At 53.7% G+C, this 26,341-nt stretch overlaps 3 protein-coding genes across 6 annotated transcripts in view; all 3 read left to right on the top strand.

Annotated features, from left to right (window-relative positions):
- Flnc (filamin C) overlaps nt 1-10,008 on the top strand; it is a 28,306-nt gene extending 18,298 nt beyond the window's left edge. For 2 of the 4 annotated variants that reach the window (XM_074063613.1, XM_074063617.1), the window contains 20 exons: nt 132-155; nt 263-510; nt 917-1,015; nt 1,325-1,424; nt 1,742-1,882; nt 2,159-2,287; nt 2,384-2,557; nt 3,038-3,199; nt 3,283-3,486; nt 3,880-4,032; nt 4,123-4,245; nt 4,380-4,622; nt 4,840-5,109; nt 5,210-5,347; nt 5,622-5,737; nt 6,876-7,008; nt 7,106-7,282; nt 7,468-7,686; nt 8,733-8,942; nt 9,079-10,008. In XM_074063613.1, coding sequence (XP_073919714.1) covers nt 132-155; nt 263-510; nt 917-1,015; nt 1,325-1,424; nt 1,742-1,882; nt 2,159-2,287; nt 2,384-2,557; nt 3,038-3,199; nt 3,283-3,486; nt 3,880-4,032; nt 4,123-4,245; nt 4,380-4,622; nt 4,840-5,109; nt 5,210-5,347; nt 5,622-5,737; nt 6,876-7,008; nt 7,106-7,282; nt 7,468-7,686; nt 8,733-8,942; nt 9,079-9,266 — 3,251 coding nt within the window. In that variant the 3' untranslated portion in view covers nt 9,267-10,008. The remainder of the gene's footprint in view (nt 1-131; nt 156-262; nt 511-916; nt 1,016-1,324; nt 1,425-1,741; nt 1,883-2,158; nt 2,288-2,383; nt 2,558-3,037; nt 3,200-3,282; nt 3,487-3,879; nt 4,033-4,122; nt 4,246-4,379; nt 4,623-4,839; nt 5,110-5,209; nt 5,348-5,621; nt 5,738-6,875; nt 7,009-7,105; nt 7,283-7,467; nt 7,687-8,732; nt 8,943-9,078) is intronic. The other 2 variants (XM_020160312.2, XM_074063633.1) reach the window with 1 other exon arrangement.
- A 3,156-nt stretch (nt 10,009-13,164) lies between these two features.
- Atp6v1f (ATPase H+ transporting V1 subunit F) lies at nt 13,165-15,700 on the top strand. The gene is made up of 2 exons (XM_020160019.2): nt 13,165-13,395; nt 15,224-15,700. The coding sequence occupies exons 1-2, from the start codon at nt 13,238-13,240 to the stop codon at nt 15,423-15,425; spliced, it is 360 nt and encodes a 119-aa protein (XP_020015608.1). The 5' UTR covers nt 13,165-13,237; the 3' UTR covers nt 15,426-15,700.
- A 145-nt stretch (nt 15,701-15,845) lies between these two features.
- On the top strand, nt 15,846-18,629 carry Spmip1 (sperm microtubule inner protein 1). Its single transcript, XM_020160348.2, has 2 exons — nt 15,846-16,571; nt 18,380-18,629. Exons 1-2 carry the CDS (start codon nt 16,151-16,153, stop codon nt 18,487-18,489), a joined length of 531 nt encoding a protein of 176 aa, XP_020015937.1. The 5' UTR covers nt 15,846-16,150; the 3' UTR covers nt 18,490-18,629.
- The last annotated feature ends 7,712 nt before the right edge of the window (nt 18,630-26,341 follow it).

Below are 26,341 nucleotides of genomic sequence, written 5' to 3'. Positions count from 1 at the left end.
TCATCTAATCCCCTTGAAGTGCATCTATATCAGCCCAGTTCCCCAAAGACAGAGAGGGCCTGTCCCTGCCCCCTCCCCACCCCCAGGCCCATCCTGAACGCATATGACCTAACACTCTTCTCTACTTCCAGTGTCCATTGGAGGCCATGGCCTTGGTGAGTGCCTTCCTCCTCTCTTGCTATAGGCTGGGGAGGTGGGAGGTGGGGGACAAGGGGCTGGGTGCAGCTCCAGCAGCCCCTGACCTGGCTTTTCCATGTGCTAGGTGCCTGCCTGGGACCCCGAATCCAGATTGGAGAGGAGACGGTGATCACGGTGGATGCCAAGGCAGCAGGCAAGGGGAAGGTGACCTGCACAGTCTCTACGCCAGACGGGGCAGAGCTCGACGTGGACGTGGTTGAGAACCACGATGGTACCTTTGACATCTACTACACAGCACCCGAGCCAGGGAAGTACGTCATCACCATCCGCTTCGGGGGCGAGCACATCCCCAACAGCCCCTTCCATGTGCTGGTAAGCTCCTGGGCACAGTGGGCTCAGATGGTGGGGTGGAGGTGGGACCCATCCTTCTTAGCTGAAGCAGGGCATCCTGGAAGCTGTCCTAAAATCTGATAGATTCTATCTAGTGCCACAGTGTCCTAGAATCAAGCCTTTGCTATCCCCACAGTGTCCCAAAGTAGAAGGTGAGCACAGCCTCATCTTTGGCCCCAGAGGTGTCAGCCCTCCCTGGAGGAGCTCAACATGTCCCTTTCTGGTCCTTGGACCACTATCCCAGACTCCATCTCCACAGAGGTGGCCCTGCAAAGAGGACGAGGGTAGACACGTGAGATACTCACCCAGGCGTTCAGGTTCCATTATCTGAGTCAGCTCTGGTCCCTCGGGCCTGCCACATCCTGTTCCCCGTACCTTACCTCCCCAGGCTTGTGACTCCCTGCCCCGTGTGGAGGAGCCTGCTGAAGTGCTACAGCTGCACCAACCCCACGCCCCTCCCCGGCCCAGCACCTGCCCCACACACTGGGTACTGCTGCCTCCCACAGTGGGCCTTGCCTCCCCCTTGTCCTCCTCCCCTTTCTTCATATCTTCCTCTACTTTTCTGCAGCCAGGGCTGGGCCATGGTTTGCGAGCCTCTTGGGGAGCAGGTGGGCATTAGGCTGGGCAGAGGCAGCCGTGATCTGGGCACAGCACCCCTTTCTTGCAGCTGGCACCCCTCTCCTGCCTTGCAAGTCCTACCATTAACCATCTTATTCTTTTCTCCAGCATCAGCCATGAGGCAGACCACACTCCACGTCGTCCCCAGCCAATGACTTTTTTCTCTCACCTGCCGTAGGCCACAGAGGAGCCGGTGGTGCCTGTGGAACCATTGGAGTCTATGCTGAGGCCCTTCAACCTGGTCATCCCCTTCACCGTGCAGAAAGGAGAACTCACAGGTACTGCCTGGGACCCCCAGGCAGAAGGGCTCAGAGGGCAGAAATCCTCTTGCAGGCCTAGCCTCTTCTCTTAGAGGTAAAAACTGGGGCCCAGAGAGGGGAACCAAACTATTCCAGGTCACACAGCAAGTTGGAGAGAGCTAGAATTCAGACTCAAACATCTGTCCCCCAGTTCAGGGTTCCTGTGTCTGCTCTGTGCTGTGTCCCAGTGCCTGGCCTCTGGGATGACAGCAGAGCCACACAGGATCAGACCCTTGCACAGAAGGGCTTGTGGTAGGAGAAACCAGGGTCCCCACGTAACCGTGTCTGCTTTGCAGGAGAGGTGCGGATGCCTTCTGGGAAGACCGCACGGCCCAACATCACCGACAACAAGGACGGCACCATCACGGTTAGGTATGCGCCCACAGAGAAGGGCCTGCACCAGATGGGCATCAAGTATGATGGCAACCACATCCCTGGTGAGTTGGGGGCTGAGCTGGGCTGGGCTGGGGCAAAAAGAGCTGACACCACGTCATTCCTGCCTTTCTTCTTTAAATGAATATTTACTGAGCACCTGCTACATGCAGATACTATGCGAGGTGCTGAGAAATTTGATGTCCTGGTGGGTGACTGGCTTCCATGAGCCAGGTCCCTATGGCAGAGACGCAGGGCTCAGCAAGGAGGCTGCCAGAAAGTGCTGGGGTCCAAGGTGCTCCTATCCCTATGCTGGCTCAGCCCCTGGTTTGTCTCCCCAGGGAGTCCCCTGCAGTTCTATGTGGATGCCATCAACAGCCGCCATGTCAGTGCCTATGGGCCAGGCCTGAGCCATGGCATGGTCAACAAGCCGGCCACCTTTACCATTGTCACCAAGGATGCTGGGGAAGGTGAGTAGAGCTGCAAGAAGGGGATAGGGTGAAGACCTGGCTGGGTGAAGGGGCAGGGGGCAGGACCTCTGATCTCAGCCCCACCTCCACCCACAGGGGGTCTGTCGTTGGCTGTGGAGGGCCCATCCAAAGCTGAGATCACCTGCAAGGACAACAAGGATGGCACCTGCACCGTGTCCTACCTGCCCACAGCGCCTGGTGACTACAGCATCATTGTGCGCTTTGATGACAAGCACATCCCAGGGAGCCCCTTCACGGCCAAGATCACAGGTGGGGTGAGCTTTAAGGTACCCTGACACACGCACAGTGCATACAACATTTGTGCAAGCCCAGCATGTTCAGTTCACTCAGGGCATTTGGGCAGATGCCCCCTACAAGTGGAGGAGAGCATCTTTAGACCAATGGCAAGAAACATCCAACCACACCAGTGCCTTAAAAGACATGATCCCATTTCATTTTTGAAGTTACTCTTGAGAAACTAGGGTATTGAAAATCTTTTTGATACCTGAGGAGACCCATACCAGCGAGGTTAAGTACTTTGATCAGAGCCACACAGCAAGGAAGGTGTCTGTGTGGTTCAGTCCAGTGCCTCATTTCTACCACACTCAGGAGTAGACAAAGTTTCATGTAAGGATTTAGCCCACAAAGGACTAGTGTAGCCATGAGAATTGGGATGCTTGGTCCTCAACCCCCATGACATCAGGGCCTGCCTGTAGTCACAACTGCCTGGCATACCAACTCTTCACTCAGGTGATGACTCAATGAGGACATCACAGCTGAATGTGGGCACCTCCACGGATGTGTCACTGAAGATCACTGAGAGTGACCTGAGCCAGCTGACTGCCAGTATCCGAGCCCCCTCAGGCAACGAGGAGCCCTGCCTGTTGAAGCGTCTGCCTAACCGGCATATTGGTGAGTTATGGGGCCTTGCCTCCAGGGATCCCTGGGGAGAGGGAGGCCCCATGGATGCTCTGCCTGACACCTCCTCTCCACAGGGATCTCCTTCACCCCCAAGGAAGTTGGGGAGCATGTGGTGAGTGTGCGCAAGAGTGGCAAGCATGTCACCAACAGCCCCTTCAAGATCCTGGTGGGGCCATCAGAGATTGGGGATGCCAGCAAGGTTCGCGTCTGGGGCAAGGGACTTTCTGAGGGCCACACTTTCCAGGTGGCAGAGTTCATCGTGGATACTCGTAACGCAGGTACTTCTAGAGACCCCCTTTCCAGCTGGTACTCCATGGGTACCCATCTGTCTTTCCTGCCAAGCACCCCTACCTCCAACAATACCTTCCTCCATGTTAGGATTCATAGCATGGAGCCCACTTAGGGGAAAGTGAGTGGTCTGTCAGTTCTCTCACTTTTAAGTCATCCTGAGCTCATCTCTCCCTCGCTCACTAGCGTCCAAGAGGACTTCCTTGGGGACTTTTCTAGACGCCCCCCCCCACTTTGGTAGGCCTTAGAGACAGTGCCTGGCTCACCCCGTGCCTTCCCTGTGCCACCTCCCTTTTGGGCGGAGCTTACAGTTCCAGGCAGGGAGAGCCGTGTGGTGTGTGCGACGCAGGACTGAGGAGGGTATGTCCTTCACTTCTGCCCAGGTTATGGGGGATTGGGGCTGAGTATTGAAGGCCCTAGTAAGGTGGACATCAACTGTGAGGACATGGAGGACGGCACATGCAAAGTCACCTACTGCCCCACTGAGCCCGGCACCTACATCATCAACATCAAGTTTGCTGACAAACACGTACCCGGTAAGGCTCTCGGCAGAAGCCAGGTGGGGACCGACCGGGAGCTGGGAGGCAGATGATGTGTGTGCCTGACCCACCCTTTCTGCCCCACAGGAAGCCCCTTCACCGTGAAGGTGACTGGCGAGGGCCGCATGAAGGAAAGTATCACCCGACGTAGACAGGCACCTTCCATTGCCACCATTGGTAGCACCTGTGACCTCAACCTCAAGATCCCAGGTAGAGAGCCAAGAATGGCGGGGAAGAGCCAGGTTGGGGCAGGCCTATGGGGATATACTGGTGGGCCCAGGGCCTGCCCCGGAGGCTCTGTCCTGCTTACTCATTCCTCTCCCCGGCTCCTGGCATCCTAACAGGGAACTGGTTCCAGATGGTGTCTGCTCAGGAGCGCCTGACACGCACCTTCACACGAAGCAGCCACACATACACCCGCACAGAGCGGACAGAGATCAGCAAGACTCGGGGTGGGGAGACCAAGCGTGAGGTGCGGGTGGAGGAGTCCACCCAGGTTGGCGGAGACCCCTTCCCTGCTGTTTTTGGGGACTTCCTGGGTCGGGAACGCCTAGGATCCTTTGGCAGCATCACCCGGCAGCAGGAGGGTGAGTAGAGCGCACTGGGATGGTCCTCACAGGGAGGCTGGGCCTTCTTCTGTCCCCCGAGTCAGGATGGGAGGGTGAAGTCAGCAGACCACAGCCCTGGCATTCTCAGCCCAGATGGCCAGAGTTTGTCTGAGCAGAGAAGGGGGATTCACGAAAGAGGGAGCAGAGGTGGGAGCAGGAAGAGCCCCGTTGTCCTGACATCCCTCCAACCCTGCAGGTGAGGCCAGCTCTCAGGACATGACGGCGCAGGTGACCAGCCCATCAGGCAAGACAGAGGCTGCAGAGATTGTGGAGGGGGAGGACAGTGCATACAGCGTACGCTTTGTGCCCCAGGAGATGGGGCCCCACACGGTCGCTGTCAAGTACCGGGGCCAGCACGTGCCTGGTAGCCCCTTCCAGTTCACTGTGGGGCCTCTGGGTGAAGGTGGTGCTCACAAGGTGCGGGCTGGAGGCACAGGCTTGGAGCGAGGTGTGGCTGGCATGCCAGGTGAGGGCCAGGAGGCCAGGAGGGAGGTTGGAGTTAGGGCAGTCCATGTGAGGGCTGATGGTACTCAAGTGCCACCCCTGCCCTGCTTCCCTAAATCCAGCTGAGTTCAGCATCTGGACCCGAGAAGCAGGTGCCGGGGGCCTGTCCATTGCTGTGGAGGGTCCCAGCAAGGCAGAGATTGCATTTGAGGACCGCAAAGATGGCTCCTGTGGTGTCTCCTATGTTGTTCAGGAGCCAGGTAGGTGACCATGCTGGGGTGGGGGCTGGGCCAGCCTGACCTTCCACACTGCTCACTGATCAGGCAGAAGGTGCCTCAGGCTTCAGGACTCCCCTGACTGGCCCCTGCTCCTTGTCTGGCCCATCTCCTTCCACCCCACCCCTGGGAATGCATGTCTGTCTTCAAAGCTGAGTCCTGACCCTGGAAGCCTGTGCTGAGATGAGGCTGGGGTGGAGATAGTTGGGCTCCCACTACCCCCATCCTGGGTTATGTGCTGATTGGCCTCCCTTCCCAGGTGACTACGAGGTGTCCATCAAGTTCAACGATGAGCACATCCCAGACAGCCCCTTTGTGGTGCCTGTGGCCTCCCTCTCAGATGATGCTCGCCGTCTCACGGTTACCAGCCTCCAGGTGTGTGCCAGGGGTGGGGCTCCTCTGCCAGTTGAGCAATGGGCAGGAGTCTAGGATGGCAAACCCAAATAGGCAGGGATCTAGCAGTAACCTTGGAAGGGCCAGTCAGCCTAAGCCCCTGTCTCCCACCATCTACAGCACAGGAGGGGGCCCTCTGAGAACAGTATCTGGGACCCCACTGGTTGCCCCAGCTCTGTCACTCCACACCTTGCCTTTTACAATTTTTGTCTCCCTGTCCTTACTGTCATCTGTCGTTTCTTGTTACTGAGTTTGTTCCATTTCCTTCTGAAAGTTCTAAATTAATGACTTTATGGTAATAGGAATATAAAATCAACACAAAATGAGAGTGAGCCAATTTGCAGAGAGGACCCCAGGGGCTCCTATGTAGGTGCAGGTGTGTGTAGCCACAGGACCTGAGCTGTGCCTCTCCTGGCCACTGGGGGCTGCTATGCTTTCTCCTGCTGTGACTTCTAGAGAGAACATGTCTTTCTTTCCATATTCTACGGGAATATGTGCCATATAGGCTCTTAGCAAGTCATGTGTTCTAGGGATACACTGTCAAAGAGCTTGCTAAGTAAGGGACAGGGAGAAAAGGCCTCACTCCATCCCCTTCCAAATACCCCCCACTCTAGTATGGGGCTCCATTCCCAGCCCAGGCTCACCTCCTTTTCCCCTCAGAGCCCTGCCTGAGCTTCCTTCAATCCTCCCTCTTGGCCCACCATCTTCTGGAAGCACTCTGGGCCAATCCAGCATACTTAGGTTTCCACTCTGAGCTCTGGGGTGCCCGCAGACTATACAACACTGTCAAGCTCTTGCTTCTTTGCCACCAGGCCTGCTTTGCATAGTGCCTGGCCTCTGCTTCCTCAGCAGGACAAGGGCATATCAATCCTTGTCCCCTATGGTACTCAGCATAGGATGATGCACACTTTGTGACAGTTAGAGGCACAGGCTTGCAGACCGGCCTCTGCCTCCTCTTCCCTCCCTGCAAGCTGGGCTGGCAGGCAGTAATTGGGCCAGGCAGGTGGGGGCCTGGGACTGGGCTTACACTGAAAGCAGTGTCAGGTTGTAGAGAGGACCCAGAGAGGACTGCTTCAGCCCCAGCTTCCAGGACTCTGATCATCTTCTGTGGCCTGTGTAGGAAACGGGGCTGAAAGTGAACCAGCCAGCATCCTTTGCAGTGCAGCTCAATGGTGCACGGGGTGTGATCGATGCTAGGGTGCATACACCCTCAGGAGCTGTGGAGGAGTGCTATGTCTCTGAGCTGGACAGTGGTGAGTTGGCCTTGTCCCTGCCTCCCCTTGCCAGGGCATGACCTCCTGGAGAGAGATAGAGGATGGAGGCTTACCCACCAACCCTCTGCCCCCACAGACAAGCATACCATCCGCTTCATCCCCCATGAGAATGGTGTTCACTCCATCGATGTCAAGTTCAATGGTGCCCACATACCCGGAAGCCCCTTCAAGATCCGTGTTGGGGAGCAGAGCCAGGCTGGAGACCCAGGCTTGGTGTCAGCCTATGGTCCTGGACTCGAGGGGGGCACCACTGGTGAGTGCCTGGAGTTGAGGAGCAGGTGGATTTTGGGGTGCTTAGACACTCATGGGTATTGCCTTGTCCTGGAGGCAGGGGTAGTGCTCACTAAGTCCCCAAGTTCTTGCAGAGCTGCTCAGGGGCTCAGCTCTGCTCTGGGTCACATCTCTTCCTTCCTAAGCCTTGCTCCCCCTGGCCCTCAGGTGTGTCATCAGAGTTCATCGTGAACACCCTGAACGCAGGATCAGGAGCCTTGTCTGTCACCATTGATGGCCCTTCCAAAGTGCAGCTGGACTGTCGGGAGTGTCCTGAGGGCCATGTGGTCACTTACACTCCCATGGCCCCTGGCAACTACCTCATTGCCATCAAGTATGGTGGCCCCCAGCACATCGTGGGCAGCCCCTTCAAAGCGAAGGTCACAGGTGAGTGTCCTAGGTTGAGAAGGCCCATGTAGCCTAGCCCAGCCTGGATTACTCTATTGGCCATTCACATCAGATCATAGTCTGCCCCCAGACATCATGGTCAGATTACCAGCAGCAGAGGTGGGCCTGGCTTTATGCAGCATTCCATTCTGTGGAATCAATGCACAATCATCTTTTTTTTTTTTTGCAGCACTGGGACTTGAACTCAGGGCCTCATGCTTGCTAGGCAGGCACTCTACCACTTAAGCCACTCCTCTAGCCCCATAATCATCTTTAAAAATCCAAATCGTCCTCTTTATCATTGTCCATCACTTGATTAATCTTTTACCTGCAGTGGCTTCCCAAGCTTTAGCTTAACTTTCTTCCTCCTGGGTTCTCTGTTATGTTTTGTTTTCAGTAAGATAGAGTGAATAAAGCTGTGCACTGTGATGCATATCTGTAATCCTAGCATTCAGGAGGCCAAGGCAGGAGGATCTGGAGTTCAAAGGTATCCTGGGCTGCGTAGTGACCCGGTGTCAAAAAATGTATTTAAAAGGGGCTGGGGACATGACTCAAGTGGTAGAGCACCTACTTAGCAAGGTCCTGAGTTTAAACCTCAGTACTGCTTAAAAAAAAAAAAAAGAGTAAATATTTGGTGACAATTTTTGAAGCTGTTTGAAGGACTTGTTCATTATAGGGTTGGTTTGTTTGTTTGTTTGTTTTTTGCAATACTGGAGATTGAACTCAGGACCTCACACTTACAAGGCAGGCATTCTACCACTTGAGCCTTTCTACCAATCCTATAGGTTCCTTTTTAACTTCAGTTCCAGATAAAGCCTAGAAGGATGAGAGATGGAGCAACAAAGGCCAAGGCCTAAGGAGAAGTAGGAGTTGGAACCTGTTGAGAATGGGCTGAGGACAGGAAGGAGGGGGATCAGACAGTGCAGGCATCGTGGCCTAGGTCCCTGAGTCTCAAAAAGTTGTCAGTGCTAGCTGAGGGCTTCCTACTTAGGGAATAGCAGAAAGCCCCAGTGACTGGGGTCATGGCCACCCACTGTGCCTCTTAGGTCCCCGGTTGTCTGGAGGCCACAGCCTTCACGAAACATCCACGGTTCTGGTGGAGACTGTGACCAAGTCCTCCTCAAGCCGTGGCTCCAGCTACAGTTCCATCCCCAAGTTCTCTTCGGATGCCAGCAAGGTGGTGACACGAGGTCCTGGACTGTCCCAGGCATTTGTGGGTCAGAAGAACTCCTTCACCGTGGACTGCAGCAAAGCAGGTAGGCTCCAGGGCAGAGGAAGCTGCCTTCCAGGGTGGCTTGTCTGCGGGGGGTACAGGGCAGGGAGGGCTGGTAGAGGAGCAGGGTGTGGGCTGTGGGGCCTGGTATGACCCTTTTCCTCTGCCTCCCTCTCCAGGCACCAACATGATGATGGTGGGTGTACACGGGCCCAAGACTCCCTGTGAGGAGGTGTATGTGAAGCACATGGGGAACCGCGTGTACAATGTCACCTACACTGTCAAGGAGAAAGGAGACTACATACTCATCGTCAAGTGGGGTGATGAAAGTGTCCCCGGAAGCCCTTTCAAAGTCAATGTGCCTTGAATCCCAGAAGTGCCTCCCCCAGCCTCAGCCCCCACCTCTGGCCAAACACACTTACTCCACTTCCACACAACAGCGTGCCACACCCAGATACACACTTGCAGAACCAGACACTACAAACGCCTGCCTTGGGTGTGACGTGAATGGCGCAGCCTCCCACCCCTTTGTGCCCCTGCAGGGTGGAGGGCCTTCTCTTGAATGTGACACAAGGGCAGACTCAGGCCAGCCTCGGGCAGTGACTGTAACATAAGGGGTAGGCGGTCCAGGAAAACTCTTGAGTTTCCTGGTTGGGCCGAGGCCAATGGGGGTGCATTATGCTGTGTGTGGGGTGGGGGGTCTGTGTGTGAGAGAGGCTGCCCTCAAACCTCCTGTCCCTGAGGACTGTGACTGGCCCCTCTGGTGGCCATAGCCCCAGAGTTTTAAGGACTTGGTCAAGAAAGCACAATTGGAGAAGAAAACAGACCCGGAACAAGTGGCATGTGGACTGACCTGAGCGGCACATATTCCACCCAAGCCAGGCTTACTGGGGGACTGATTTCTCTCTCTCTCTCTCTCTCTCTCTCTCTCTCTCTTTCTCTCCTTTTTTTTTTTTTTTACGGTTGCACAGCTCTGCCCCATGGGGGGCCTTTTTTACACACAGCGAGGCCCAGCTTTCTAGGGGGATTTTGCACATGTCATGCGGCTGAGTTAATAGCTGCTCAAGTGGAAAACTCCAAATAAAGTGTGGCTGTCGCAGAGGCTTGACTATTCCTTGTGGGTGTGTTCTCTGCGGCTGGCCTCCTTCTGGCCTGATGACACTAAATTAGTCCCAGGAGGCAGAGGTTCCATGGCTAGCCCCTGGAGGACTGACCCAGGCCAAGAGGAAGAGCCTGGGGCAGAAATAAGGTCTGAGACATTGGCCCAAAGCACCAAAGACCAGGGCGGGGGTGGAGCTCAGCCATCAGCTGGCTGGAAGGGTGGTGGGCGGGAGTGGACACTGTTTTCTGGAAGACTGCCCTAACACTTCTGGAAGGCTAGTTTCAGTTCAGGCTGACCTGGAGGATGTACTTCAAATTAGACTCTGAAAACAGTGAGCATAGACTCTAATAAGAATGCTACTCAGCCAGCAGGCAGGCAGAACCACGCATGAACCCTAAATCCTCACTCCAGGGCTTGAGGCAAACCTGGGCCTGTTGCTTCCCTACTTCCAAACCTTGCATGGGCCTCCTCCTGGACTCCTACACTAGCCTCTGAACTAACCTAGCCCTGTCCAGCTCCCTCAACTCATTAGTGCTGCTGCTGGAGGGGGTCCTGTTGAAGACATTATGGCCTTTTGGTTTAGGGACAGTATGGCCTTTTGGTTTAGGGCCTGTAGTGGCTCCCTTCTGCTCAAGGCTAACTTCTACTCCAAAATCTCCAGATTCAGACACCAGCCTCCTCACCATGTGAGCTAGACAGCATGCTCACTCCGAATAGCATTTTCTACCTCCAACTCCCTTTATGGTCTCTGGTTTTCTAGCACCTGTACTGCAGTTTGGGCCTCTGCCTGAGAACATCCTTGCCTCTCTGCCCTCATCTTCCTAATTAACAGGAAGTGTTCCCAGACTCCTCCTGGGTTAGGGCCATCACACTAGGCACCTCTCTGGGGGCGTTTACTATCCTGATCTACAACCAGGTATCCATGGCTGTCCCCAACAGCCTGAGCCTCCTGACCCCGTGAGGTCTAATATGGGCCTGGATAAAATATGAATGAGAAACTGAGCTGCACAGTGGGACACAGACATTTCACTGAGTGGATTCTGTAATAAGACTTGTCCCCTGGCACTTGGTGGTAGAGGTGCTGCCAGACAAGACTCAAAATACACATGGCCCCAGTTTCTAACCCTGCTCTTCCTCCCCTCTTCATTTGATAAGCCTGCCTGCCTCCTTGTTCCTGTTTCTTCTTTTCCTTCCTGTCCCATCCCCTGAAATTTCTCACTTTCCTGTTAGTCCTGAGGAGCTCCTGAGGACAGAAATCATGTTTTATCAATCTTGTATTCTCGGCCCCTAATTGTGGTTACATTTGATGTGGTTGAATGGAGGAGTGTACAGTGATGAAAATGGAGCTATCCCAGCTCTGTACTTTACCTGACAAACCCATTAAAGGTGGATTCATTCTCCAAAGTACCCAACCACCTGTGGACAGGGAGAAGCAGTTCTGTGCCAGGTGCTGGGCCAACTGCTCTTACACATACCCTCACTGACCCCTTCACTTTCTGTCTTTGTCCCTCCTCATTCTCAGATTGAGGGTCTTCCTGGCTGGTTTGCTTCCCTCACTCTGTGGCTTCATATGTGTATAGATCTCTGGCCAGCTGCTCTCACCCAACTTTAATGGGACACTAGATACTGAAATTTGTGGTTCTTTTTCACTTAATCCTGCTAACACCCCTTAGTGGTGGGCCTACTATTATCTGAAGAAACTAAGGCCTGGAGAATTTCAGTGATGAGTCTAGAATCAAACCTCAAAGTAGCAGGGCCAAGAGTCAAACCTAGGCATATCCCCAAATCCCAGGCCTATCATACATACAACCACTAGACCAGAATATGTGGATGTTTCAGGCACTCCAAACACACAAGTACATGCCAGACACCAGGATGCCTGTCTGATGAAGAAGAGTGGCCCTGTCCCTTTGGACCTGTTCATTTCAGGGCTCACTCCCTCTGTTACTCCTATCCATCTAGCTATGCAGACCAGAAGCCTAGAAATCACCTGGGTCTCTCTTTCTCTCCTTGTTCCCCAAATACATCCAATCCAAAACCTAGCTTTGTGCATTTAGTTCTAAGTATGTCTTGATTCCATCAGTTCCACAGCCCTCATTATCACTGAGTTCCAGCCACTGTCATCTCTCACCACAATTGCCCACCCCTCCACCCCCCCTACCTCCCAACCTCCCAGTTTGGTTTCTCCTCCTTCAGTGTTGCCTCTGCATACAGTACAGTTCCAGTGATAGTTCTAAAACATAAGTCTGGTGATACCACCCTTTTGCTTAAAATCCTTCAGTGGCTTAAGAAAACTTTACACTTAGGAAAGTTTCTAGATTTTTCAACTTTTCTTGACTGTTTAGAGAACCTAAGTTCTCTAGCCAAGCCTTTGCACCCTCTTGTCCTCATTGTCCATCCTCATCACCCTGCTGGTCCCTCAAGGTTACAGTTTAGATGACATAACCGTCTTGGGAAAACGTTTAGAGCACCCTCTCTCTGGGGGCTAGTTACCCCTGCTGTGTGTTTCTATGCACTTCTCACATTTTAGTAACTTACACAACACGTTGTAACTAGCTGTTCCCTTGACTACCTCATCAGACAGTACCACCAACTAGGTCCTTCCTTTTAGTAACTCAAGTATGTACTGGGTTAACTGTGTTGTAGCTATACACATGCACACACGGTCCAGACTCAGACCTCGTCCTCCGGGTGTGGTGGTGCACGTCTGTACTCAGTCCAAGGCCTGCTTGGACCACGTAACGAGACCCTGTCTTAAAACAAAAACAAAAAGGAGGTGTGTTTTCTTCCCTGGAGTCCCAGAGTCTCATAGGGTTTGTTTCAAAACGTTTGTCGTGCTAGGCGTGGTGTATGCCTGTAATTCCAGAACTTGAAAAGAAGGATAGCGAGTGTAAGGCTATCTTGAGCTACAAAGCGAAACCCTGTCCAAAAACAACAAAAAAACACCCAACAACAACAAAAAGGCTTGTCGGACAAATAAACGAAGGAAAACCTCAACGAACGACCGGAAAAGGGTGGAGGCCCGCGTCGCAAAGCCTTCTGGGAATCGTAGTCCTGGGTTCCGGCCTCTCTCTTTATGGCGCAGGCGTACTCAAATTGAGGCGGTGCTATTGCGCGTGTCCGGGAGGCGGTGGAGAGAATGCGCATGTCTGAAGGGAGGGGCGCCGGCGACTCGGTGAGGAGGCGGGGTTTCGGAAATATCAGGTGCTCTGGGTGAGCTCTGCCTGGCTGAAAGGATGGCAGGAAGAGGGAAACTCATCGCAGTGATCGGAGACGAGGACACGGTGACTGGCTTCCTGCTGGGCGGCATAGGGGAGCTTAATAAGAACCGCCACCCTAATTTCCTGGTGGTGGAGAAGGACACCACCATCAATGAGATCGAAGACACTTTCCGGTAAGGTTGCCTGCGAGGCCTGAATGGGCTCTTGTGCTCGGTGCGAGCGCGGGGAGAGGGCGGAGGCGGCCTGGGAACTGTGATGTCAGACCCCGACCGGGATAGGTCCTGGAAGTCCGTCCACGCTTCCGGAACAGAGGCCCGTGCGCCCCAAGTTCTCTTTTGGGTTTCGATTGGGTCCGGAGCTATGTCAGGTCCACAAGCTCCCCCATCACATGATCTTGTGTCACGAAAGAAGGGGAACAGAGCTTGTGACCTGCCCCTGCTGAATCTGTACGTCTGGAGCCCCCCCCCCCAGCACCAGACGGCCAGCCTCAGCGCTTCTTCCGGGGTCCCCGACATTCACCCATAGAGCAGTCTCCAGGCCTTGCCAGCACCGCTCGACTTTTTTGCACCCTAAAGGAACCGCACACTCTGAGCCTACGCAGTGGGCTCTGGCTTTCTTGTACTCTTACCTGCCTAAGAGGCTCACAATCGGAGTCCAGTAAGGTAGGGGTTAATCTCTGAGAGATTAAGGGACATACCCAAATGCACACAAGTAGAAAAGGCAGAGCTGGGACTTGAACCTAGTGTCATCACCCTTTCTACCTCTCTTAAGTCAGCATCCACTTTGCTTCTATAGCTCAGTCTGCCTTGGAACTTCCCTTTGTCTTGAGCACAGTGGGGAGAACATCTGGACTGCCTGGCTTTCTTGTAAGACCTTATACTTCAAGTCCTCACTTCCAGCCCTGGGTCAAGGATGATAGCTTCAAAGTTTGGGTGCAGACATGCCCTTTAATCCAGGAGGTGTCCTGTTGACTAGATTTGAGAATGACTGCCTCCTCTTTCCCTCACCCCTTCTCTGGGGTTCCATGCTAGGTTTCAGGAATAAACTGCTCTCACCTGTTTCTCCTAAACAGCCCAGCCCAGAGCTGTCAGTCTCAGCAGGTCTCAGCAGGTTCCTGCTGCCTGGGGTATGATAGGTCCTGACCTGTGAGGCTGTTGTCTGCTGATCTGTAAGCAGTCTGGTAAAGTGACCCAAGTTGTCACTAGAAAAGGACAATTTTTACTTCTAAGAATTTTCCATGTTTCCAAGTAAAAGGGATCTCAGAGATTATCAAGACTAACCTACCCTACTGGGTAGATGCTTAATAAGTGATTTTTAATGAGTAAATGAATGATTGGGGGAGGGGAGGGTGATCACATGAAAGGAGGGCAAAAGTGACAGGTTTTGTCTGTGGAAAGTGTGATTCTTTCCTTGTTGAGTTTCCTTTTCCCATCTTGTGTCCTTGGCTCTTAGCAAACATTGACCCTGGCCCATCCCCCATTGGTATAGACCTTGAGGGTCTCATTAGCCCTATTTTTTCAATTTAATAATATTCAAAAGGTATACATTAAGGAGTCTCACTTCCACCCAGTCTTTGCACCTCAGTTTTCTCCCTTCTTTACCTCTGTCAATAACAACATGAGAAAGACCCTTATCTTTCTAGAATCTCTTTATGCGGATACAAAGGGACACACATAAACACCTCCCCCTTTCCTACACAAAGGCAGCATATTGATTGATTACACTGGCATGAACTCTAGTCTTATTACTAGTCCCTCTCTGAGCAGCAGTGTAGACGCCAACCCGGACCGTCGTGGCTCTGTGCTCTTGAATGTAGTTGCTTCACTCAAGGAAGGACAAAATTGAGAAATGGTGTTGCAGCCTTTCCTTTTGTCCTCTGTGCCCTGGAGTCATGCCTAATCTCCTCTAGAGCCCAGTTCCATATTCAAGAGTGGGCTTTTGAAGCAGGGGACACAGCAACCCCCTAAGCTGTCCTGATCCCCATTCTCATCTCCACAACAGGCAGTTTCTAAACCGGGAGGACATCGGCATCATCCTTATCAACCAGTACATCGCAGAGATGGTGCGGCATGCCCTTGACGCCCACCAGCGCTCTATTCCCGCTGTCCTGGAGATCCCATCCAAGGAGCACCCCTATGATGCAGCCAAAGACTCCATCCTGCGCAGGGCCAAGGGCATGTTCACTGCTGAAGACCTGCGCTAGGGGCTCCTCTGCCCCTTGCTCCTTACCAGGCCTCTCCCAGTTTGTCATCAGCTTTTAAGTTTCAAGTCCCTGGTTTCCAATCCCCACCCTTTCCCACTCCACCAAGAGGCTGGGTGAGGTACTTCTAGATGATGACTGGGGCTCTGCCAGTAAAATCCAGGCTGGTTAGGAACAGAAAACCCAACCATCTTCTCTCTCCACTACCTCTTCCCTGTGCTGTTACTCAGTGTCACTGTCAATGTTAAATTAAAGTAATATTCTTGCTTATGTTCAAACTGGGGCTGGGTGCTGGACAGGACACGTGTAGGGTGAGGCTTTGGGGGAGATTAGATTGGCAAGGATGGAGCAGGTTCTGCTGAAAAGTCAGGCAAAGAAGTTGGGCAAGGAGGCTATAACTCAAGGACTGGTTATCTGGATCAAAGAGGACCAGCTGAAGGGTAGAAGACAAGGCCCAGATCTGCGTGGGGTGGGAGGGGATATGGCACAGGGGACAGAAAGCACAGGAAACCTGGAAGCCCATGGTTCTGTATGGAGCCTCGGTCCTGCAGGAAGGTGGCACATGAGGTCTACTGAGGGCACCGTAGGTAGAACCCTGGCCCTGTGTGAGGTGAGGCTTGGTTGCCAAGTGACTGCCCCAGGGCAGCCACCCACTGTTGGAAGGAATCTGCTTGCTGTGCTCACCCCTTAGCTGCAGCCTCCCTAGTATTGCTCCTTCCCTTATCACCATGGCACGGCAGCTCAACATGGACACGGAGCTGCAAAACTTCTGGAAGGAGGAATATCTAAGGGAGAAGACATTGCGCTGTGAGTGGCTCCGCAAATACGGGACTTTGGTGAAAGCAAAGCAGAAGGCAAAGGCTGCAGCCCTCCTACCCCTCAAACTACCCATGCTGCGACCCAAGGCCCCGCTGTCACCCACACCTGTTCCCAAAGCAGCCCCTGCCAAGGCCCCCAGACCTGTCCCACAGGCTCCTTCTTACTCAGAAATGTACCCAGTACCACCTGCCACTCGGGCCCTGCTGTATGAAGGCATCTCCCACGACTTCCAGGGGCGCTACCAGTACCTCAACACCCGAAAACTGGACATGCCAGAGAGGCGCTACCTCTTCCCCATCACCACCAGCTTCACATATGGCTGGCAGCTGGGTGAGCCCAACTTCCCACAAATTAGTCACCTCAAAAACATGGAGCACCTGCCATGTATCAGGGAGTGGAAGGTCTAAACCATTAATAGAGAGCAAAGAGATGTCTAGGAGGGTCAAATCCCATGGAACTAGGAAATGATGGTGGGCAGGGAGGCCGCAGGCATGTGCTGCTTCAGAGTAAGTTGTCAGGAAAAGCTCTTCGGAGCCCCTCAAGGCTGAGAGCTAAAGGAGTCTGGATTTTATTCTGGAGCAAGGAGAAGCCAGTGGAGGGTTTTAAGGAAGTGAGTGGTAGTGATTTTTCTTTTTTTGGCAGTACTGGGGGTTTAAACTCAGAGCCTCATACTTGCTAGGCAGGTGCTCTACTACTAGAGCCTCTCTCCCAGCAACTGACTTACTTTTAAAGGTCACCCAGTTTTGGGGGGCTGGGAGCATGGCTCAAGAGATAGAGCACTGCTGGGTGATGGTGGCTCACACCTGTAATCCTAGTTATTCAGGAGGCAGAGATCAGGAGGATCACGGTTTGAAGCCAGACTGGGCAAATAGTCCAAGAGACCCTATCTTTAAAAAACCTATCACAAAAAAAGGGCTGGTGGAGTGGCTCAAAAGGTGTAGGCCCTGAGTTCAAACCCAGTACTGCCAAAAAAAAAAAAATCACCCCAATTTATAAGTAGTGGCTTTTTTCAGGGGAAATTGTACAATCTGGAAGGTGAGTTAGGCATCTGTTTATCTTGGCAAGACTTGGAGGGTGGCTCCAGCTAGGGGGTTTAGCAGTAGGGCTGAAATCAGTTCAGGATGTTTTAGAGGAAGATTCTGGTACTTATTGAAGGGCTGAATATGAATGGAAGAGAGAAGTGGCAATGCCCAGATGTAAGACTGGGAGAGGAGAAGGCTGGAGGGTGTGAGAAGACAGGTCTGTATTGGCTATAGGCATTGGTCATGGTAGCCTAGAGGTGTCACTGAGGCTTGCTGTGTGTGAAAGTCAGTCAGAGTTCAAGATGCAAGTTCTATTAGAATATACATGCTATTTAAAGCAGAGAGGTTGGATAAGGTCACCCAGGAGCTGGAATTGCTGGAATCTGACCGGAGGGGAGGCAGGAGGGCAGGGTCAGAGGTGGGGAGAGATGGTGTTGTCAGGGAAGGCTGTCCACCTGAGACATCTGTGAGGCAGAGAACAGGTCATCAGCTGGGAAGGAGATGGCTCAGTCTATGGAGTTTCCAAAGAAGAGTGAAGGCATGGGGACAGGGACATGGCTGTGAGTGATGCCAGGTTGCTGGGGAATGCTGAGTATCCCCTGACCATCTCATGGATTTCAAAGGAGACCACTCAGTCATGAGTCCCCAGGTGCTTGAATGCCTGTGCAGAAAAAGTGGGTGGCTGGGGATCAACACAGTTGAATTTTTATCCCAAATATCTCCCTGTTTTCCCTAAGATCCTAAGAAGGAAGAAAGAGGGAGTAGCTTTCCAACAACAGGAGACAAGCGGGAAGGGAGCAGAGGTAGAAAGAACCCCCCGTGTCTCTACACTCTGTCTCTGTGACAAGCAGGACTGGAGTCCCCCTTCATCCTGCCGAATGAATCCTGAAGTTAGGGTTGACGATGGCAGACAGCTGTGGGCCATGCTGCCATCACTGCTTATCTGGGTGTCCCGCCTGCATTTTCCAGTAACCCCCCACTCATTAGAAGCCCTTTTTATTTCTTACACAAAGTGGGTACAACACCAGCTGAGGGCTAGAGCTATGCAGAAGAACAGGCCTCCTGTGCTTTGATGCCCCCAGAAACCCATTCCTGGCCCCTGATATCTTATCCCAGGTCCCCCAGTGAAGCAAGAACTGGTCTCCTGCAAGATGTGCCGCATTGAGTCGTTCTTCCGCAAGAACGGGGCCTTCGCACTGCTGGACCCCAGGGACCTGGCCTTCTGACTTTGGGGCTTGAGGTGGGAAGAGGAAATAACAGGCCTCCCTCCCAGTGGAGTGAAATTGCTGTGTCTGTGTCTCTGCTCTCGCAGGCCCTGGGGCTGCACTCTGGGCTTTTGCTAAACTACCTCGGACCTAGAGGTCGCCCACTTGCATTTTCCACCTCCTTAATCATCGTTGGGGACCCAGCAATGGCCAGGATGGGCTGGGAAAGGTGGGCACTTTTGTTCGGGCGCAGGCTCCTCAGCACCAGGGCACAGGAGCTCCTGGAAGTTCTGGGTGTTCCTGCAGAGAGAGTGGCCTGTCATCCAGATGCCAGGGAAGAGGGATCCCCACACCCCAACACACTAGCCTCCCTACACCCCCGCTCCCATTTACCTGGCCCTGAGGGCCAGAAGCCAACCGGTCCTCTTCCCGTGCACTAGTTGCAGCTGCTCCTGCAGGGCGCGCCGCCGCCCGGCCGCGTCCTCCTGGGCGGGCAGAGCTGTGCGGCCATTAGGGGGCGGCCCCGCGCACCGCACCCGCCGTGCTCGGTCCCCGCCGCCCACCCCGCCACCAGCGTGCCGGGGGCCCCGCCGCCTTCTGACCCGGATTCTTGCCGGTGGCGGGAGCTGATTGGTGCTAGGAGGGAGCCTCAAGGGGTGAACTCGGCGGTGGCGGTTCCCGGCGATGCGGAGCCGTTCCAGGACCTGGGGAGGCGGCAGTCAGCGCGGCTCCACCTCGGCTTTCCGCCCGCCCTCCCTCCGCAGGCCCCGATCAGACCCCGCGCGGTCACGCACCCGGAGCCGCTGCTGCTCGCGGTCTCGCCGCCGCCGCCTTCTGGCCGCGCCGTGCAGCTCCAGCAGCCGCTGCAGAGCCGTCTCCTGCTGCGCCGAGCTCACGCCCGTCGGCCACGCGGGCTTCGGTGTCTTGGGGCCCCCAGAGCCGCCCCTCTGCTCCCCAGAGTCCCCGGTGCTGCGTGTCGCAAGCCTCCCGGCTCCTGAGACTGGGAGCTGAGGCTGCGCCCCGGGCATCAGGGCAGGGAGAGGAGCCCGCGTCCCCTCCCGGGCCCCCAGCGTTGCCAGAGCCGCGCACTCCTGTCTCTGGCCTTCTGTCTTGACCCGAGTTATCTGCGTGGTCCTTGCCTGGGGGCCTGGGCTCTCCTTTTCGCCACTGTTCATCTGGGGACCTCGGATGACCCCGGGGGCTGCCTTCTTCCCTTGGCTGTACTGTCGCTTCTTTTTGGGCCACCTCCCAGGCTTGTGAGGAATTGCCTTCCCCAGGCTGAGGGGTTTTCATTTTCTGACCCTGCACACAGGACTACTTCCTCTCTGACTTTGAAGAACCCCTTTGTTCTCCCCCTGCAGTGCCTCTCCTTTCTGACCCTGAGGAGTCTCTGCTTTCTGACCCCCAGGAGTGTCCATCCTCAGCGGTGTCTGAGGATCTGCTCTCTCCTGACCCAGGCTGGAGCCCAGCCCCTTGGAGGAATGTTGGGGTGCTGGCAGGTGTTGGGAGGCCAGGCCAGGGGGCCCTGGAGTTTCCAGGAGGAGCTTTCTCCCCTGTGGGCTCTTGGACTTCTCTCTGTGAGGCCTCTGGACCTCAGGTTCTGCTTGGCTCCTCTCTTCCCTCTGGGCCGGGACCTAGGAAGGAAGCACACTTCGGGTCAAGCTTGTGAGGGAATCCTGTACTAGGGCCCTTCTAGTGGAGCCCGGACACCCCAGTGGCTGGTTCTTCCTTGATTTCCGAATTTGCTAAACCCATTTGATGTGGTGAATGGTGCTTCACCGATAGTTCCTTCTTCCACGTGGCTACAAGGGGTAGCCCCACCTCATCTCAGCAGCCTCCTCCCAGAGTGACCCCACTCCTGCTGTCCCCAACCTTAGAGGGCCTTTGCCCAGGACCCTTTGACCCTTTCACCTTAAATTCCAAGTTTCCTGGCTCTGCAAGGCTACTGCTGGTAAAGGAGTTCAGATCTTCTAAACACCCTGAGGGAGAAAGACTGATGATGACAGCTGTCACCTCATGTCCCTGCCCCGCACACACATTCTACCCTGAGCACCAAGCAGTCTAGGGCGTCCTCTGGTGTGGAGTGGCGTGGAGCCCTTAGGGTGCCACTCGACCATCACAGCTCATCACTCCATCTTTATGCCCACAGCCTCCAGGCACCATCCAACTCCATCTTCCTCATCCTCCCAGCCAAGGCAGAGTAACCTCAGGAAACTTGCACACCTCCTCCCTAAGACCACCACAGGGTGCCTGGGAACAGGAAGGGTCCATTAGCTCGGGTTCCTCTGCAGAAGAACACCCTCACTTTGTCCTGGTATACTGGTTCAGGCCCATAAAAGAAACCCACTGTATGTGCCATACTTTTTCCCATTCTTAAGGAAAATCCTCTTTAGACCTTTGTCTCTGATAGCAAAATCAAAGGAAATGTGGGAAATGAATATTTAAGCCAGAGCCTGTCCTAAAAACTGCAAGTCTTCATAATTAACAAAAGAAGTCTAAAAAAATGGGAAATACACTGTCACTGCTTCCCTGCAGCTGCTGGAGGAAGGAGAGATGCCCTGCATGCATAAAACTAGCTTCAGGAACCTGATTCATAAAGTCTTAAATTGAGAAATTTCATAAGAATAGCACATCTTTCTCTGGAGGCAAGAGGGATCCAGACGAATATTCTTAACAGTCACCAAATGAGCATGTTTTCTATGGAAATAAATCCGGTTTTCAAAGGTTTTTGAGCAAAGGCATCTCATAAGACTGCCAGCCCTTACAAATGATTGCCAGGAACGGGGAAGCAACCTCCCAGCCTCTCCCTCCAGGATGCTGACTGTGGTCTTATTAGAGAGCTTAAATCCTAGTTAATGGTGTACTTTAGACCTGTCTTCCCAAGAGATAAAATACTTGTAAAAACTTTGCTGTCAATCCAAAAAGAACCATTGGTGTTCTCCTCTTCTGTCACGTAGGTGTTGAAACAATTAGAAGCTATGGCTTTGGAAGATTTATTGTTTAACATATCATTTGAGAATCTGTTTTCTTTCAATTGATAGGCATCCAATTCCCTAGTGTCACAGCATCCATTCTCCCCTCCCCCCATCTTAATTGTCTATTTAATGTCACCCTCTCTCACTAGGCTGTGATCTCCAGGATGGAATCAAGTGTCAGTTGGGGATATGTCAGGTGTGGGGGAGGTACATTCCCGCCCCCACACCTGGCACTCCTTCCTGAGCCCCAGGTCAGCTTCTGGAGACAGCTGGTGCCAATCAGGTGGAATTGGCACATAAAACCTATTTACTTTCCTTAGGTGACCCCAGTACCCAATGAAAAAATGTGGAATGAAGAACGAGCGAAAGAAAGGAACCCTTGGACCTGAGTGAGGTCGTCCCTTGTCTGGCTTCCCCAGCTCCAGGGCTCCCTGCTGTCTTGTCTTCCCGACCCCTTTGACCCCTCCACCCCTCCTCATTGACTGTTGACTTACCAGGTGCGGCCTCTGCAGGTTTGCCAGGGCCTTCCAGTCTTGGTTCTGCAACACTCTCAGCTTCATCCAGATCCTGGACAGGTAATGGGTCCATGGCCTTTCCCCTACAGGAGTTCAAGGGCTGTTTTGGATGCACCCCTGTGGCCTGTGAGCTCCGGAGTGAGGAGGGAGCTTGCCTGCTACTCTCCCAAGTCCCCACAGGCTGTTGAGCTTCCCCCATCCCAACACCCCTCCTCTGACCCCTGTAACTACTGGATCTCAGGAGCTGGAATTCAGGGGTTACCCCTTCAGGGGCTGTGGGGTGCAACTGAGTTTCAATCATGCAACTGAAGTGAGGGCCTGAGAAGAACCAGAGGCATGAGGAAGGGACATTGGAACTGACTGCAAAAGGAGATGGGAGGAAGGGTTCAGTTATCGATCACTGTGGGGCAACACAGAGAGAATGCCTGATCCCCTAGGAAACAGACTCACCCCTCCAGGAGCTGATGGTTCTGGCTCATGGAGTCCACAGCCTGGGGTGGAGGGTTTAGCCAGGAACTCTGAAAGGATTAGAAGAGCCCAGATCCACAGGGCACCATTCCCCAGTGTGGTAGGCAGCCTTTAAGCTGGCTTCCATGATCCCTGCCTCCTGGTATTCAGGCAGACCCCTGTGGGGCCTCTCTGCCTTCCTCTCCATGGCAAGGAGCTTGAAACTTGTCCCTCTACCCACTTGAGCCTTCAGACGAGTCTATGGCCTTGGTCAGCGATTCTGGCTGGACCCTTCCTTAGTTGTCACCACTAATACCTCCTCCCATCACAGCTGAGGATGCCTCAGCATAGAGGCCACTAAACTCCCAAAGTGACTCAGGCATCCGGTGGTTGAGCCAGGACTGGGGCTCACATCCCCAGTTCTCAACTCTGTTCTGAAATCAGTCACCATAGCACCCTTCCCAGAGTGTCAGTGACTCTAGCCCTAGAAGGAGGGGCCCACAGCAGGGGCCACCAGAGCACAGTTTCAAGGCCACCTGTGCACAGTGCTTCTACAATCTGAGACCTGCCAGGTGGCAGCCACATTGAAAGGCTTCAGGTACTGCCACAGTTGATTGGACCAAGCCAGCTGTTGATTGTGGAATGGTAACAGCAGCCTGCATGACTATGTGCTAGGCAGAACGAGAACCTCTTGTGAATTCACTGGTCCTTCCAACCGCTATCACTTTCAACATTTTGTGTTATAGCTGAGGAAACTGAGGCTCAGAGTCTCCAGGGAAAGGCTGAGCAGAGATTTGAACACTGGACTGTGGGTCTCCAAAACCCATGCACCTTCCACTTCCCCCCACTGTCACAGCTGCCCCAGTGTCACACAGTGTCCCTGCTCACTCCACTCACCAGCAGCTCAGAGTTCTCACCCATCCTACCACAAGGTTGACCGAGAGGGCTCCATGCATGCTGAGCCTTGTTCCTCTGACCACCAAACCGGGCCCAGCGTGGCCAGAAGAGGCCCAGCCCTGACCCGGTCAGCAGCTTCAAGTCCCAGAGGAGCTGCAAGAAGGTGGGGAATCATGGTGTGAGAGGGCACTTCCCCTCTGCACACTCACACTCACACTCACACTCACTCACACTCGCCAGCCCCAACCTGCTCCTCGGCCCGCTGGCTCGTCTCCATCTCCAGCAGTACAGCGGGCAGCTCCAGCCCTGGAGGACAGACCTGGCCCTCTTGCACCTGGGGGTGAGGCAACAAGATAGCATCAGGCTCCTGCTTACCTCCCTGGGTGCAGTACCTCGCCTGCTCACCTGCCAAAGGGCAGCGCGGAGCTGGCCCAGGCCTGCAGGCCGCCGGAAGAGGAGCTGGTACAGGGCCAAGGCCTGCTCCCAAGGAGTGGCTGCCTGCGCCATAGAGAAGAGGTCAGGGCAGATGTTCCCTCCTTCCTCTGCCTCCGCCTCTGCCTTTGCCACTGCCACCAGAGCCTGGAAAGAGGAGGACAGGGTGCTGAGGACCAGGAGCAAGGAGGAACAAAGGCTGTGATCTCAATAATTCAGGGCCCTGACGCCGGAGCCGAGCCTGACTATACCTGTGCGTCAGAGACTCTAGCCTGACTCAGATGAGTTTCTTGGCTGGGAGGTGGCAGTGTGGAGTGTGACCCTGACAGACAGAGGTATGTACATGTGCCCCTTTGCAACCCGCCGGTGAGTATCTGTCTTACATGTGTATCATCCATGTGAACCTTGAACTGTGGTTTTTTCTTTCTTTTGTTTTGCTTTGCTGGTAACACTGGCATTTTGAACTCTGGGTCTCCAACTTGATAAGCAGGTGTTCCACTTGAGCCATGCCCCGAGCCCTTTTTGCTTTAGTTATTTTTCAGGTAGGGTTTCATGTTTTTGCTGGAGCCAGCCTTGTACCACCATTCTCCTACCTAGGCTTCCTGAGTAGCTGGGATTTTACAGGTGGGAGCCACCATGCCTGGCTTTTTATTGGTGGAGATGGAGATGGGGTCTTGCTAACTTCCCCCCCGCCCCCCCCCCACACGCACCCTTGGCTGGCCTTGAAGCCTGAGTCTCTGGATCTCCACCACCCAAGTAGCTGGGATTACAGATGTGCACCTCCACACCCAGCCATGTGCAGCTGTGTTCTATGGACACATTACACATGTGCCCTGTATGGGCAACAGCAGCAGCAGGTTCAGCAGCTTCCTACATGCTGGGGACCAGATGCCTCAACATGTGATCCAACTCACAGTAGCTTCATGAAGTAGGTGCCATGATCGTCCCAGTTTACTGAAAAGAGTGGCTCCAGAGAGCAGCCTGCCCTAATTAGTGGCAACCTTTTTCTTACCAGGAGACAGAAAACCATGACAAACACTCTCTGGGAAAGCATGGTCCCTGGGGGGCGAGGTTGTCCTTCACCAAGAAGTCAGTACAAGCAAGGAGTCCAGCAACTGTGAGCTGGGCTGCTGAATGGGCCAGACCCACCTGCTAAATACTACCCACAGCCACCCCATCGATTCCTCCCACCTTGTCAGATGCACATGGGTGCTCTTGTCCTGTTACAGATGAGGAAACTGTTACCCAAGTTATACTAAGGACAGGAAGGTGGGCTCAGCTACAGTTGGGATGTTAAAGCCCCAAAGGCCTAAGTGTAAAGAGCTGGGTTCCCAGGATGGTGCTGTTGGGGAGGGTCTGTGCACCTCTGGGAAATTCAGTGTTATGGGAGGTCCTTAGGTCACTGGCAGTGTGCCTTTGAAGGGGATTCTGGGACCCCTGCTCTGTCCCTCTCTGTTTCCTGGCTCACAATGTGAGAAGTTTGCTGCAACACATGCTCACTGGCATTGCCATCTGGTGCCTTTGCCAGAGGCCCAAAGCAGGAGTGGCCTGATCTTTGGCTCCAGAACCATGAGCCAAATAAACCTTTTCTTTTTATTAGTTGCCGCTGTTATTTCATTATTGTAATGGAAAGCTGACTAATGCAGTCTGGAACTGCATCCTGTACTGTCACAAGTAGCTTTGCCTTGTGACAAGGCACACCCATGAAAGGATGGAGCTCTCCTCTCTGGTCCCCTAGTGAGAGCAGCCTCCCCAAAAGACAGTTGAGCTGATGGGGCAAGTGATCTCCAATTCAACTCCAAAGTGTCTTGCTCAAGTAGACAATAATGGGCTTGGCTGTGTCCTTTCCTGTATGGAGCCCTCACTCCCCACTGGAATATTAGGGGCACATAATGACAATTAAGTCCCTCTGATCTTATAGCTGTAGTCAAGACTCCAATATCACATTGCTGGTACTTGAGAGCTCAAAGAGTACTCAAAGAGTTCTCAAAGAGTTGACAAAGAGAACTCAAATTCTGGACTTTTTGCCATTTCAAAACCCATGTTCTCTCCCCTACGGTATCTTGGCAAGCTGCACATGTACCTACTGTCCACTGTCCCTTGGATGAGTGTGGTTGTGAACACAGACAGGTGTGCAAGGAACATCATGTGTTTCTGAAGGCTATTCACATTTACGTGTGCACACATGTATCTGTATTTCTATTGTCTCTCTCCCCTCGAGCATAGGGTCCTATGTCACCAGCTCTTAGAGTGGCTGAGAAGGACCTGAGCACTCAATGCCACAAACAGAAGGAAGGAAAGACTGGGCATAGACTTGGCTCCTTCTCTGGCTCCTTCTTTGGCTCCTCAGCCCCTGTGGGATCTCACGTGGGGGCCACAGCCATGTCTGCCACATAGACTGAGCATAGAATGGGGACCAGGACACCTCAGTCCATCTGCCTGAATCAAGGTTTCCCAGACAGCACCAGAGCATGGCCAGCTGGGGCAGCCTAGGGATGCAACTCTAGGGACAATGGCCACTGGGTCCCATGATGTCAGCAGCCCCACCACCACCCCTTGCAAGGAGGGAACACAAGCACACACACACATGCACACATACACACATGG

This window comes from Castor canadensis, chromosome 2 (genome assembly GCF_047511655.1).
Source record: "Castor canadensis chromosome 2, mCasCan1.hap1v2, whole genome shotgun sequence".
Taxonomy (NCBI): Eukaryota; Metazoa; Chordata; class Mammalia; order Rodentia; family Castoridae; genus Castor; species Castor canadensis.
Note: the sequence above shows the minus strand (reverse complement) of the source record. Positions and strands in the feature narration are given on the sequence as shown.

Coding starts and splice junctions, on each gene's coding strand:
- Atp6v1f (XM_020160019.2), top strand. CDS start 13,238: ATGGCAGGAAGAGGGAAACTCATCGCAGTGATCGGAGACGAGGACACG. Junction 13,396..15,223: donor GAGATCGAAGACACTTTCCG/GTAAGGTTGCCT, acceptor TCTCCACAACAG/GCAGTTTCTAAACCGGGAGG.
- Spmip1 (XM_020160348.2), top strand. CDS start 16,151: ATGGCACGGCAGCTCAACATGGACACGGAGCTGCAAAACTTCTGGAAG. Junction 16,572..18,379: donor CACATATGGCTGGCAGCTGG/GTGAGCCCAACT, acceptor ATCTTATCCCAG/GTCCCCCAGTGAAGCAAGAA.